General features: G+C 33.9%; 2 protein-coding genes across 3 annotated transcripts; one reads left to right on the top strand and one right to left on the bottom strand.

Moving 5' to 3' along the window:
• The first annotated feature begins 1,426 nt into the window (after positions 1–1,426).
• On the top strand, positions 1,427–8,064 carry LOC112797304 (pentatricopeptide repeat-containing protein At3g16610-like). 2 transcript variants are annotated; one of them, XM_029297949.2, is made up of 6 exons: positions 1,427–4,007; positions 4,893–5,098; positions 5,189–5,239; positions 5,330–5,428; positions 6,032–6,137; positions 6,884–8,064. In XM_029297949.2, the coding sequence occupies exon 1, from the start codon at positions 1,548–1,550 to the stop codon at positions 3,993–3,995; it is 2,448 nt and encodes an 815-aa protein (XP_029153782.1). In that variant the 5' UTR covers positions 1,427–1,547; the 3' UTR covers positions 3,996–4,007; positions 4,893–5,098; positions 5,189–5,239; positions 5,330–5,428; positions 6,032–6,137; positions 6,884–8,064. The 2 variants fall into 2 exon arrangements, with proteins under 2 accessions (XP_029153782.1, XP_072092068.1); XM_072235967.1 differs by having other exon boundaries at positions 5,330–5,436.
• Positions 8,065–8,294: 230 nt separating this feature from the next.
• LOC140184220 (uncharacterized) lies at positions 8,295–9,461 on the bottom strand. Its single transcript, XM_072234529.1, has one exon. It carries the CDS (start codon positions 9,459–9,461, stop codon positions 8,295–8,297), a length of 1,167 nt encoding a protein of 388 aa, XP_072090630.1.
• Positions 9,462–15,302: the final 5,841 nt, after the last annotated feature.

Here is a 15,302-nt window from a genome sequence, read left to right as displayed (position 1 = left end):
CCTCCGCCGTTATCACGGATCCACAAGTCGAAGGCCACAGTCACTTTAACTACATACACAAACAACACAAACGATGAGGGATGAAGACGGCCTCGAAGCCTCCATGGGTGAGACCACACTATCAGATTAGGGCATATGGGGTTTTCCAAAACGACAGCGTATTACAGCCCAAGCACTCTAACTCTTACGCCAGCTTGCTGAGGGGCTGGGCTACTCGGCTTCATTTTTCCTTTGAGCTGAGCACTCCTCCTGTCGTCATTTTTGCCTTTGTCCAGGGACATTAACGTAAATTCACAAACCGCTACAGGACAAACTAAAAAAACCTGACCGGCCGTACATGGATCATCAGAGATCCAGAAAAGTGGTCTGGACCACTTGAAAACTTTCCTATAGTATTATTGGTGCATGGTGTGTAATCCACAAATATGGATCTGCCATATTGCAAAAAGCATGTTACATTCTTTGAGACAGAAAAAACAAAAACTACAATAGCTGCGCGTTTGTCAGGAGAGCCATTCAGTACACGAAACTGTGTTCTTCTTTCTTGTGTGTTTGGTATAACCTTATCTATTTCGACTTTTTTTTACACAAGTAATTGTAAAAAAATACAACTATGACATATACGGAGGTTTTTTCACTAAAATAAAATTAAAAAAATTATTATTTTTTTAAATATAATTTTTAAACTCTAACTCAGTACATAGAAAAAGAATAAGTATAATTTTTTCAATATCGCCGGCACCAATGATAACTATTATTATCGTCTCAAAAAATATACAGACATACTCTTGATTAAAATATTTTTTTTCCTAGAAACGCAAGTTACGTTTCGCGTCCTTCAAAAAAAATTTTGACACCCCAAAAAACGCAGTTGCATTTTGTTGTTTCAAAAAAAAATAAAACATGAAAACAATAAAATGGAAGTCGCGTTTTATTATTTTGATAAACAAAAAAAAAGTAAAAAATGATTGAAAATGGTAAAACGCAGAAGTTACGATTTATACTGATTTATACTGACACCATAACAGTAAAATTTTTGTTCATCTATCAATTTCATTGTATTACACTATTATTGTTTTCATATAGAAAAAAATAGCTTTGGTACAAGCTTTTACATAATATAAATTATAAATGAATAGATTCTCTTTTTTTATTTTTACTTTTTTTGTGATTGTTGTTTTCTAGAAAAGTTTTGTAATCTGATTTACGGAAATTGATCCTCTCAATTATTAAAAAAAATTAAAAGTATAAAGTATGATTTTTAACCCTCTATTATGTTCTTTTATATTTATTTTTGGTCCCACTTATAAAATTAATGGTGATAAATCATACTTTCTCTCTCGATTGTTACAAAAAATGGAGAGGATCAAATTGCGTTAGCTGTCAAAAAGTCAAAACTCAACCAAACGCTTTCCAAATGTGTTGTACTAAGAAGCAAAATAAATAAATAAATAACCTTATTTTTATCTTTGTCTGATTAATCTTCCTCTCCTTCCCTACTCCTCTTTGTGGTTTCTTTGTATAATGGTGAACCTCTTAAGGCAAGCATGTTTCTATTAAAAGTAGGGGACAAGTTGAAGATTCCAGGTTTTAAAAAGGTAATTCCTGGATTATGTTGTAATAGATTCCAGTTGAGAGATGAGTTTGAGTCAAATCATTGGTACGTGGCCCAACTTGAATCCTGCATCCAATCCAAATCTCTTTCTCAAGGGAAGATTATACATCAACATATCATTAAGAACAATTCTAATATCAAAGATTTCTCCATTATCCTTGACAAGCTTACTCATCTCTATGTTAAATGTAATGAAGTCCAACTTGCCCGCCAAGTGTTTGAGAAAATTCGAAACCCAAGTGTTGTTTGTTGGAACATGATGATCAGAGCTTATGCCTGGAATGGACCCTTTCAACAAGCCATAGATTTGTACTATAAGATGCTGCAACTTTGGGTGACACCCAACAAATTCACTTTCCCTTTTATTCTCAAAGCTTGTTCGGCTCTGCAAGATATACAAGTTGGGCAAGAAATCCACAAGCATGCCGAGCAACTTGGTCTCGAAATGGACGTTTATGTTTGCACAGCCTTGGTTGACATGTATGCCAAATGTGGAGATTTGTTTCAAGCACAAACCTTATTTAATTGTATGTCCAGCAGGGATATTGTGGCATGGAATGCCATCATTGCTGGGTTTTCACTGCATACACTTCACAATGAAACTATGGAGTTACTTGTACAAATGCAACAAGCAGGAATAGTTCCCAATTCTTCAACTATTGTAGCAGTTTTACCCACAGTTGGACAAGCTAATGCATTAAGCCAGGGGAAGGCAATCCATGGTTACTCTTTAAGGAAAATGTTCAGTGACAGTGTTGTTGTTGGAACTGGTCTTTTGGATATGTATGCTAAATGCCATCATTTGTCTTATGCCCGGAAGATTTTTGATCGGATGAAGCAAAAGAATGAGATATGTTGGAGTGCTATGATTGGAGGATATGTTGCCTGTGATTTCATGACAAATGCATTGGCCCTTTTTGATGAGATGGTACATGTTTATGAGTTAAACCCTACACCAGTTACTCTTGCAAGCATACTTCGAGCTTGTGCTAAGCTTACTGATTTGAACAAGGGGCAAAGCTTACATTGTTACATGATTAAATCAGGGATGGACTTAGATACAACGGTAGGAAACTCACTCATATCAATGTATGCTAAGTGTGGGATGATGGAGGACGCAGTCGGATTTCTTGAGGAAATGACCTCAAAGGATACAGTTTCATATAGTGGTATCATGTCAGGATGTGTGCAAAATGGCCATGCTGAGAAGGCTTTACTTATTTTTCGCCAGATACAGTTGGCTGGATTTGAACCAGATTTGGCAACCATGATGGCCCTTCTACCAGCTTGTTCACATTTGGCTGCTCTACAACATGGGGCCTGTTGCCATGGATACTCAGTCATTCGGGGCTTCACGTCAGAGTCGTCCATCTGTAATGCCATTATTGACATGTACTCAAAGTGTGGAAAGATTCATATCAGCAGGAAAGTTTTTGATAGGATGCATAAACAGGATGTGGTTTCATGGAATACAATGATAATTGGTTATGGTATTCATGGGCAATGCGCAGAGGCACTTTCTTTGTTCCATGAGTTTCAGTTTTCAGGCTTGAAGCCAGATGATGTGACCTTGGTTGCTGTTTTATCTGCCTGCAGCCATTCAGGGCTTGTCAAGGAAGGGAAATATTGGTTTAATGCCATGAACCAAGAGTTCAGCATCACTCCAAGAATGGCACATTATATTTGCATGGTGGACCTTCTCGCCCGAGCAGGAAATTTGGATGAAGCATACATCTTTATTCAAAGGATGCCATTCGAGCCTGATGTTCGTGTATGGAGTGCATTGCTTGCTGCATGTAGGACCCACAGAAATATTGAAATGGGGGAAGAAGTGTCAAAGAGGATCCAGAAGCTAGGACCTGAAAGTACAGGAAACTTTGTTCTTATGTCAAACATCTATAGCTCTGTTGGGAAATGGGACGATGCAGCACAAATCAGAACAATACAACAGCATCAAGGTTACAAGAAAAGCCCGGGATGCAGTTGGGTTGAGGTCTCTAGCGTAATCCATGGATTTATTGGCGGGGATCAATCTCATCCACAATCAGCATCCATAAATAAAAAATTACAGGAGCTGCTAGTGCAAATGAAAAGGCTGGGATACAGTGCAGATTGTAATTTTGTTCTCCATGATGTTGAAGAAGAGGAGAAAGAACAGATTCTCCTATATCATAGTGAAAAAATAGCCATTGCATTTGGACTTCTTAATATCAGCCCCTCCAATCCCATTCTAGTTACAAAAAATCTGAGAATTTGTGTTGACTGCCATTCTGCAATAAAGTTTATGACACTCATAACAAATAGGGAGATAATAGTGAGAGATGCAAGTCGATTCCATCATTTTAAGAACGGCATATGCAATTGTCGGGATTTCTGGTGAGATAAAGGAAAGGTATTATACTTGCTATGGTTCAATTAAGATATGGCGAGGTAGATGTGAATATACCTGCAATATGGTGGAAGTTAACAATGTCCACCATGGGTACTTTTATAAAAATACTCGTCTCTGATCATTAGTTAAGTTACTTTTAAATTTTATTATGGTAAAAATAAACTCCAACAGAATTTTATTAAACAACAAATAGCATTTCGTTCCTCTCCTCATTGACACTCCCATCCTATCTGAAACTAAGGAGTGAAGAATATCACTTGGGAGAGAATCCCAAATTCAGTGTTGAAATCCTATTTATAGTGTTTGCATCTTATGCTTGAAGCTATATATATATATATATATATATATATATATATATATATATATATATATATATATATATATATATATATACATATATATATATATATATCAACTTTTGCAGGGTCATTAGAATTTTACATTGTTTTATAATGTTATGGGCTTATTCTTAAAAGACAAGATGAAGTTAAGCAAGTTGTTGAACGATGTTGTTTTGTTGGTGCTGTTTGGGTTGTTGAATATTGATGAATGGTTTTAGAGTTCAAAATAAATTTTGTAACAAATCTATATTTTATTAATTCTGAAACCTAATAAAAATGGTTTTTCTTGTCTTGTCAAGAAATTTATATGAAATCCTTCAACAACTGTCTTAATTTATTCTTTCTTTGTTTCTATTAGTGTGTAATCTTCACCTAGAAGAAAAGCATATGTGATCTTTAATTCAGCATGCTATAGATTCTAAAAAAATGTTTAATCTAAAAGAAAAGCATATCTGATTCATAACATCTTTCTCTGTATTCTGTTGATTCTTTTTGTTATTTTGCAAGATACAGCGTGGTGCCTAATTTATGATTTATTGTACAGGAACTAAAATCACAAAGCAATACAGAACACTGTGGATCCGAAACAGAAGAAACTAGCTAGGGGTTGTTGACAGAGTCACCACAGAACAGAAACCTGCCATGGGAAATGGTTCAAGTGTTTCTCGGGAACAGGAGGAATGGAGACGACTCACTGATGCTGCTGCTAAAAGAGAAAAAGAGCTACAAGAAACAATAAATAAGCTTCAGGTTTGATAGTTCTTAATAATAAAGGAATAAGAAATTGTACTCTACATTTTAAGAAGCTTACAAGCTGTCTGTCCCTTTGGTATATTATAGGAGTCTGAGAGAGAAAGGCGTTTGCTCATCGAGATGTTGACGTTGAATCTTGTATGGTTTAGATTTTGGTTGTTGACATAAGAAATCCACAACTTATGTACTTTATAAAGACTTTTTTCACTTCATTCTTTCCTGTTTTAGGAGGATACCAAGAAGAAGCTAATTGTCTCTAATAGTAAGGTTCCCCAATTGAAAAACCGATTACATGAAGAGAGGCTGACCACTGCACACGGAGTAAAGGTAGCCTGGTAACTCTTTTGTTTGGTTACTCCAGAGACACCTGTAGTTGTACCTGATTATGAATTACATCCTTACAGTTTAAAAGTTTGGGATCAAGTTTCTATATCATATAAGAATAATTAATCAAGTCATGTCTCTATACTTTAAGAATTTCTAGTCAATTTCCTATACTGTTGACATGTTTTTCAAATCAAGTCCCTTTGGTTAAACGAATTTGCAATGAAGCTCCTATACTGGATGATAAATCCCTGTTTTTCTTGAAAATTTCAGTACAACACACAGACTTGATCACAAAAGTTTTATAGTAAAGAGACCTGTTAAAAAATGTTTGTCAAATATAGAGACTTAACTAAAAACATTTAAGTTATAGGGACTTGATTAAAATTTATTGTATAATATATGGAATTAATTACAAACTTTTAAACTATATGGATCTAAATGAAACTTGAGGGAAACTATGGGCACCTCCAGATATATTAAACCTTTTTCTTTTTGTTGTTTTTTTATGGCACACTCTTAAACCTATTCATGGTGAAAATCATGTTGCCTTTATCATATTTTGTTTAATATTTAGCTGAACATACATGGTATTTCATGGAGCAGAAAATTGGAGAACTTGATCAGGAAAAAAGAAGATAAATGCTGCAATGCAAGATCTTGATTCAGAGAGGCGGAGGTTAAGAGGTGCCAGGGAAAGGCTAAAGCTTCAGTAAGGCATTATTTCTTGTTATTTATTATAATAATGAGATGTGTATGATTTGAAAATTATGTTGAATGAGTAAAGACGATCATCTTATTTTCCAATGTAGACTCAAGTTGCAATACTTCTTCCAGCTTCTTTGTTTCTTTTTCGTTGCATTAACAATTTGTGTCAAGAGTAAAATTTGATAAGAATAGGAAATTTTAACTAGAATCATCATAAATAGTGTATACTTTCATAGGTTTTGATTGGATTTTCTTGAACTATTCTGAAAAACGGAATTGAAGTGTAATGGACATAGAAATAGACATAAAAAAGGGTAGGGTTTGGGGAGCCTTATTAGTGAAAACTTCAGAGTTAATTGCTACTTTAAAAACAATTGTTCTATTTATACACCCTTCCTCTGTCAATAATTGACCACAAAATTATAAGGTTCTATTTCTATAGTTATTGACTACTAATTCGAGAGCTATGATCTTAGCCTAAACAACAATGCAGGTTTCTGGATGATTAATTGTGTTGTCTTGATTCGAATATGCACTACTAAACATTTCTTTTATATATACACTCTACTCTTACTCTGTTATTTCAATGAAAATTTCTGAATGCAGTATTCATTCATAAATTGCTTCGGTATAATAGTCACTTTACATGCTGATTTACACCTCCGCTTCAGGATGCAACTTCTTCACCTGCATCTTACTTCATTGTGATATTAGAATTTTAGACCACTAATGTTCAACGATGTTATGTAGGAAACACAACTTCGGGCATTTCATTCAACATGTGAGGTGATACAAATCCTGTTTGCTGGGCAACAGGAGCAATTACTGTTAGTAGAACCCCTGGGAGAGAGAGAGAAGTTGAAGGATACCATAGCAAAAATGCTGCAAAGGCAGGATCAACTGCATCTACACAGAGACGCAGCAGAGATTAAGTAGAAACCTCAAGCAATGAAGCAGTGTCACTGAGAAACATGACTGTGAGGTGAGAAGTCAAGAATGCCAAAATACACCAGAGTTCAACAGTGCAGATCATGATCATGATGTAAGAGGCGCGTTGGTTCTGATATTGATGGTGCTGGCACAACAGCTATGATGGATGGAGGTGCTGGCGGTACTAGAACTGAAAGTCCTTCAAATTATGGCTTAAAACATGTTGATTTGAATAAATATGGTCCTCTAGATGGTACAATATGCAGTGTGATGATGATGTAAATGTACAAGAAACTGAGGAGCAAGCCCATGATCATCGTGTTTTGCATCCGTTGCAATTACATGATCCTACAGACACTGAAAAAGTTGCAATTACATGATCCTACAGACACTTATTGAGGATACCGAAGTTGGAGGCACAATCAGAACAGAAGACCTTTTAACTTCCGAAGTTGCTGGCAGCTGGGCTTGCAGTACAGCCCCTTCTGTGCATGGAGATAATGAATCTCCAAGCAGGGACAATAACGAAGGTTGTGGCCCATTGCATGATTCAAATATTGTGGTGGCTGAGAGTCAGAACACCGACGATGCTGCCGCTAGACGGAATGAGCGGCCAGCACTCCGGGATATGATTGGCATCGTTGCTCCTGATTCGAGGGAGAAGTTTGGAGGTTCTGCATATAATTGTGGTGAAAAGCAAGAGAAAGATGCAGTTCAACTGACTCGGACACGCAGAGGGTAGAATCGAATGTATGACAATATTGAAGAGAAGAGAAAAGAAAAATTTTGATGAAGGGCGTAGGATTATTACATAGGTTGAATTTTTATATATGACATAGGAAGAAAGAGGGTTCTGAAACGGTTGCAGAACATGATTTTTGTATAAATTTCATCCAATAACTGCACATGTTGTTTTAGATTATAGTGGTAGGAGTAAAATGTTATTATTAATATAAATTAAATAAAAAATATCAAATGCTCAGTATTATAATAAGAGAAAATTATTATTATTATTATAAAAATTAAAATGGTTAATCATACATGGGATTTTATCAATTCAACGACAGTCACCAAAAAATATCAATTCAACGACGGCAAAAAAAAATCAGAATCTAAATATATTTGATATTAAATAAAATTCAGAGTCTTGTTCATCCTCTAATTATGTAAACCTAATTAAGTCATTTAATGTGACTGATTCTAACTTTTCTGGCTTGTCAGGTTTCCTTAATTAAAAATAAGGACGCAAACTTTTAGCACCAATTCCACATGGACGAAGAGTATCTGAATAAGGAATAAAATGAACAAATCTAGAGTCACACCTATGGTCACAAATTTTCGAGAGCACCATATATTTCTCACTACATAAACCATATGAATAGACCTTTTTCTTCGTAGTAAAAACAAGATCACTATTCAAAACGGTAAAACCTCTGATCTCAGGATTCTGTTCCATTAAACCCATTCCTTTCACTCTCACCTTCAAGATCCTTCTCCACGAATTCGACTCATAGTTTGTTAGAATCCAAACCGTAAACACACGCTTTCTCAATCTCACTAAGCAAATAGTTTGATAGCCAGCAACTTCTCCCCATTTGAAAATATTCATACGGCAACTGAAATCATGGGAGCCCCTTCTTGCTTCTTTAGGAACCCTTAACAACTTGGTTTCGACGTTTTCATCTTCATCGCCGTTCGAGATTTCATAAGACATGATATAAGGCCTAAAATGAGTGCTATTTTTAGCAAGATATCTGGAGCAATCCGAGATGAAGTGAATGGCGCCATTGCAAATCACAGGCATGTTAAATTTCAAATTCCTAGATCCAGCAAAGAAACGGTTCTTCCTTAAGCTCCAAGCACCTTGTTTATGACTGTAAACATGGCAATCAAAATGTGAACTCCATTCTTCATTGTCAAAAAGAATCAACCTGTAATCATCAGAGTCGCATTCCAGTGTCATGGACAAACTATGAAGATTCCCTCGCTGCTGCAAGTGGTTGGGGAGGGGAATATATAAAAAGTAACAAGTTGCTGGATTGATGATAAACAATTCTGATCGATGAACACAAAGGAGTAAACCGTTGCTTGAGCTTAGAATCTTGAGCCGCGAGCTTGCGATGAATCGTAGCATGTTTTCAGGGACGCCCGAGGAAAGTTCCTCTCCCGGCAAAGGATGCAACTCGAGGCCGTCGTTGTGAGTCAGAATGTCATCTCTTTGAATGAAGAAGCATGAAGAACGATCTTTCTTCAATGAGTTTTCTGCTTGTTTTGCTACAAAGTATGAAGTTTTTGGAAGCTTTGAAAAGAGTTTTGAAGAAGATTTGAGTTTGTGGATTGCTTTTGCAGGTAACCAAGACAATATCTCAATTAACTCATCGTTAGACATTGTAGCCATTGTGATCAAGATCAACGATGACTTACTTGTTTGAAAGCCAAGAATGAAAATATTCAAGAAGAGAAAGAGCAGTGGAACATAATTTAAGGGAAGCGAATTACCTATTAATTATGTTCTGATTGATTTAAATTTAATCATATCATATCATATCAAATCTATTAAGATGAAATTTGATTTAAATTAATTAGGAACAAGTCACAATGATATCTTTAGTTGAATTTTAAATTTTAAAATTTTATCTTGAAAAGATTTGACCAAAACTGATCATGTCGGAGTTTGTTAGAGAAAGATATATAAAAAAATCAGAAAATACGAGTTTGTTTAAAAGACATAAATCCTCCGTCTAATTATTATTGTTCTTTTTCTGTATATCGATTACTCCTCTTTATTTTGATTTGATTTGATTGAATGGTTGATTCTGACCAGGGAATTAATATTTTACTAACTGCCAATGAGCACTGCATTGGCCGATTGGTGGATGATGTGCGATTCCAGATTGATTCGAACAACATTAGTGCAAATCATTGCACAATATACAGGATGTCGGTTAAAAAGAATGGTCCTGCTGTCAAAGTCTGCCGTGGTGATATTATATCATTTGCTGCTCCTCCTCAGCACGGTATGAATGCTTTCCAGTTATCAGAAGTCATAATTTTCATTTTTCTTTAATAAATCAAAAAATATTTTGTCTCTTTTTATACAGATCTTACATTTTCTTTTGTATATCGAGAGGTGCTTTTGTCCTCCCCCGTGCCAGATAATGCAGCTGCTAAGAGAAAAGCAGGTAATGTTATGATTAACCAAACTTAATTACTAGTTTTTGTCATTATAGCATTCTACTCCTATTATGTTCATTATAGAATTCAAGCTTGAAAATTATATGATAGCATGTTGTAATATTCATAATTTTCTTATACATTTGATTTTGATATTTGCAGCTTCTTCATATAACTTCATGTGATCAACTGTTTACTTCCTATTCGTTGTGAAATTTATATAACATCTAATTGATAATTATGATATATAATGTAATTTTCTATCAGAAAGTTATGTGAAAGATACATCAGGGTTGATATAGATATTTGTTTTATTTGAGTTTGTGGTGCTTTTAAAATTTGTCTTACTTTTTCTTATCTTGAATATATAGAGGGTTGTGCCTCTGAAAGCAAGAGATTGAAAGGCTTAGGCATTGGTGCCCCGAAGGTCCCATTTTTTCTTGATGATTTTTGAAGCTTTCAAAGATCAAACACAGTACATTAATTTAAAAGGATGCAATATTCTAAGCACTGTCAACTCCTCCTTTCTTACCCTTCTTTTTCCTCATGTTAATTGTATCCTATCTTATTCTTGGCAGGAGCTGAGGAAGCAGTCGGAGAATCAGGTGGTATTAATTGATACTTTTTGTGTAATGACAACCGTGTTGCTGCTGATCGTCATGAAAGTGTATGTAACTGATGTGTTTTCAATTTATGTTCTCTCCTAAAACTCTGTATGCAGATTTTAAAATAAAAATGTTCAATCTCAAGTTGTTCTTTATTATATTAATGTGTGGTCTACAATGTCTTACCTAATCCACAATCCATTTTATAGGAATTACGATCAGCCAAGGAGTCTGTTGCAAAATGTTACCTTGATCAATTAAAAGAAGAGCGGACTCAATTTTACTAAGATTAAATTGATGAAATACAATGAGTTAAGTTAAGAGAGATTAAGCCTATATAATTCAACCTTATATATAGATGTATGAAAATAGAGATCTCAGGACTGAGTTAACACCAGAATCATAACTACCTCACAACTAAGCTATACTTTCTTGATCTTTCTTGATCTCACTCTCTTTTAACAGTATTATTTTACTCAATGCTCTCTCTGTTCTGTGCCCTCTTTTATATATGTCACTGTCTTTTCTCTTTCCACACGAGGCATGTGTCATGTGTGATGTGAAACTTGAAAATTATAACTTTATTAAAAGTTTTATGTTGAAGGATCTTAGAGGGAGTAGACGTAATTTTCTCTTATTTTGTCGGAACAGTAATCATTTGTAAAGTATGTATGGATGAATTTAAAAGAACTCACCCTTGTTCACTGAATGCAAAATTATCACAAGTGCTTAGGAATGTGAATTTTATCTGCATAAGTTGAGCTGTGAAGTCATAAGTAGATTTAAAACTTGTATCTATACAACCAAAGTGTATGTGACTTATTGTAATTATTGTAATTGAACTCATACAAGTGAACTGATAAGCATAGCAAACAACAAATAAATTATAGCTAAGAGAATATTGAAGAATGAGCAGCAGCGCCGGCAAGGTGGAGTGTGTCACCGGAGCTTCCGATTACATCGCTTCATGGATCGTTAAGTTTCTTTTTAATCACAGTTACGCTGTTTGTGGCACAAACCTGTTACTACTCTACCATCACTTCTTTCTATTTATTTATTTATGTATTTATCTCATCAAATGTAATTCTCTTAAAAAGCCTTGAGAGCGTCAAGGAGAGACTACAGCTATTGAAGCCTTACAACAGCTATCATGGTGTATTTTATACTGCGTCTCTTTTTTATCATGACGTCAATGATCCCTAAGTTCGGTTCCGTTTTAATTTGTTCCATGTTTGAGTCAACATAATCCCATCCAACTCCATTCACACGATGATAATGCGACTGTTAACAAAATATATAAATTACACAGCCTTTGATATTATTTGGAACAATGTGATTCTTTCACTAAAAAATCTGTTAAACACTAACAGAACTTCATCACCTATATGTAATGAACCAATTTTTTAGCAGAAGAAAATAATAAAAGAAATATCATCATAAAAATTAATTCTGCAAAATATTAACAAAAATATAAAAAATACAGAACTATGTAAAGGGAGATAAAGAAGATGTATAAAATAAATGTTGATTTTATAGTAAATATAAGTTGAAGTAGATGTAAAAAATAAATTAGATTATATTAATCAATTTATACATGTTAAAGAAAAGTAATATTAATATTGAAAATATAGAATAACTTACTTAAAAATAAAGAGTAGAAAGAGATAAAAAGAAATTAAGATTAAACAGCATGGAAGAAGAATAGAAAATGATGTAGTAATAGAAAAATTATAAAATAATAATTTCACTGATTATAAATTGCTTAGTTTCTCTTTTATAAATTATAGATAGATAAATAAATTTTATAAAATAAAATTTACTCTTTAAATAGGACATGCAATATTAAAATTTAGATTTTTAATATAATTAACATTTATTATAATATAATTTTTTTTAAAAAAATAGATAATTTAATGTGAAAATTTATGAGGTTAATAATAAGTTAATTATAAAATATATTTTTATTAAGAACTTTAAAGATAAAAAGTATACTTTTTCTTTATGAGATTAAATAAATAAAAAAGTACTTTTATATTGTTATACCCAAACATAATTGATAGATAAAAAGACCTTTTTACATGAGATATCCAAACATAAAATTACTTTTACTTCTCTATAAGATCTTTTAAAAAAAGATAATTCGAAAAAAGATCTTTTCTTAAAAGCTCACCCAAACAAGCCCTAATACTATATTGTTGTAAATCATTAAATTATATAAATTATACAGAAACTCATGGACTAGTAGTTAATTATTAAATGGTAAATTATTAAATGAAACTCTAAATTTCTTCGCAATAAATTAATCTTTAACCTACCAAATGATAAGATACATTGAAAAACAAAAAATTAAGTGCAGTACCAGATCGATTAATAGATGCCACTCAAAATTAAGTGTTTGTTAATTCTTGCCAAATGATCATACGTTACTATAGTAATATATTTACACGAAGTTCATGTTTACTAGATTGGAGTTTCTGTAAATTTTCATTCTAGATATGAAGAAGTCTGGCAGACTATTGTTAAGTATAATTTTTAGGATGGGCAGAAAAAGTGTTTTAGTTATTAAGGGCGTGGAATTTGGATATGTTAATAGAAGAAACAATGGGTGGGAAGCATTGTTAATCAATTTACCAGGTAGCTTGCACTTTGTGTTTAGTTAACCTGTCTTTTTTTCCCGTTATTTTGTACAATTAGTCCCTCGATGTAAGAATACAGATAATAAACAAGGCCTTTTTCCTTAGTACAGTGATATGCGTGTGATTAAATTCACAACTTATAAATGTTATTTGAGATAAAATTTCCTACTGTGAGTTGTATTAAAATTTTAAGAACGACAGTGTTTATTGATATAATCAATCTAATAAAATGAAGCAGCATGATACCATGTTCCACCAACCTGCAAGACATAAACTGGAGTGTTTCATTTCATTTCAATTGCCTAACAAGAAGACACGCACACATGTCCTTCTCAATCTCATCTTAGAAGAAGGGTAGGTTTCGAAATCTTCAGGTCGGAAGGTAGAGTTTGTGGGGTAGTATTAATATTACTATACATTTCCAATTGCTGTTTCTCTTTGCTTGTGCATTATGATTTTGATTTGAAGATCATACACAGTTTTTGTTGCACCTCTTGAGAGGCTTAAGCTGGAGTACATAGTTCGAGTTCATCCAGGCAATTGCGGCTTCTCAAGGGCTGAAAGGTTTTTGGAAAGGAAACTTTGTAAATATTCTTCGGACAGCACCCTTTAAGGCTATAAATTTATATGCCTATGATACTTACAGAAATAAACTAATGAGGATGATGGGGCATCAAGAATCCACAAATTTTGAGAGCTGCTGCAGGAATTACGGCTACGCTCCTCTGCTTGCCCATGGACACTGTGATTCGAGATATAGATTCTGTTACTTTTATCTGTCCTTTCTTATAACTTTCTTGCTTTTGTCCCCAAGACCTCAAAATTTTCATAGGAGTATAGGACATAAATGTTAGACATGAGATATAAATTTTTATTACAATTTTATCTCTTCAAAATTTTAAAAATTCCACTTTCTAACCTCACCTCGCCACTTATACCAACAACTTCTTTCTTATTAGAGATAAAATTGGTAACAAATGTGTTTATCTCTTTATCAGTGTCTTAACAACCAAACAGACTATCATGTATTTATATACATCTGTGTCAGTGTGTCTTCATTATTCTAAGAGAGTAAACAGCCTAGATGTTCTATTTCATAGTGTTACAATTTCCTTTAATTTCTTGCTTAGTTGTTGCTGAATTCTAAGAGTGTTTTCTTTCAGATCAGAACGGTGATGGTAGCACCTGGCGGTGAAGCCTTGGGAGGAGACAGCTTCAAATGCAAGTTCGGGCAACAAGGTTGAACCCGATGGCAACTTGTGTCAAGATTGTTGAACAAGGAGGTGTTCCTGCACTTTATGCTGGATTAATTCCCAGCTTATTGCAGCTATGATCTCTTATGGTGCACATTAAATTTAATTGAATTAGTAATTAGGAAAATTGAGCAAAAAATTAGAGTTATCACTCTGGTCTTGAATTGTTAACCTCGCTGTGAAAGTTGAGTTTCGAATCTTAGCCCATGTGTGTCAAGCTTTTTTCATTCTTGTCTTTTGATATTCATTGTTTATGAGTTTCAGGTGTTACCATCAGCTGCTATTAAATATTCATTGTTTATGAATTGTTTACGACCCATAAAGCTAACTAGCTTTTCACATTCTACAAAGCTCCATCGAGTTAGGCAGCAAATGAAAATTTTCCTACGTTATTCTCTATACAAGTGGCTTTCATTGGAGATGGTTGATCATGAAACTTGAATGAAGGGTCCCAGTCATAGATTCAGCAATTTCAGAGAAAAAAGCCATATTGAATTTCCGGTTCTGGATAATGAGAAACCTGTATAGAACAAAAGTTGACAAGTTTTGCCATAAGAATCATAATGTGACA

Source organism: Arachis hypogaea, chromosome 4 (assembly GCF_003086295.3).
Source record: "Arachis hypogaea cultivar Tifrunner chromosome 4, arahy.Tifrunner.gnm2.J5K5, whole genome shotgun sequence".
NCBI lineage: Eukaryota > Viridiplantae > Streptophyta > Magnoliopsida > Fabales > Fabaceae > Arachis > Arachis hypogaea.
Note: the sequence above shows the minus strand (reverse complement) of the source record. Positions and strands in the feature narration are given on the sequence as shown.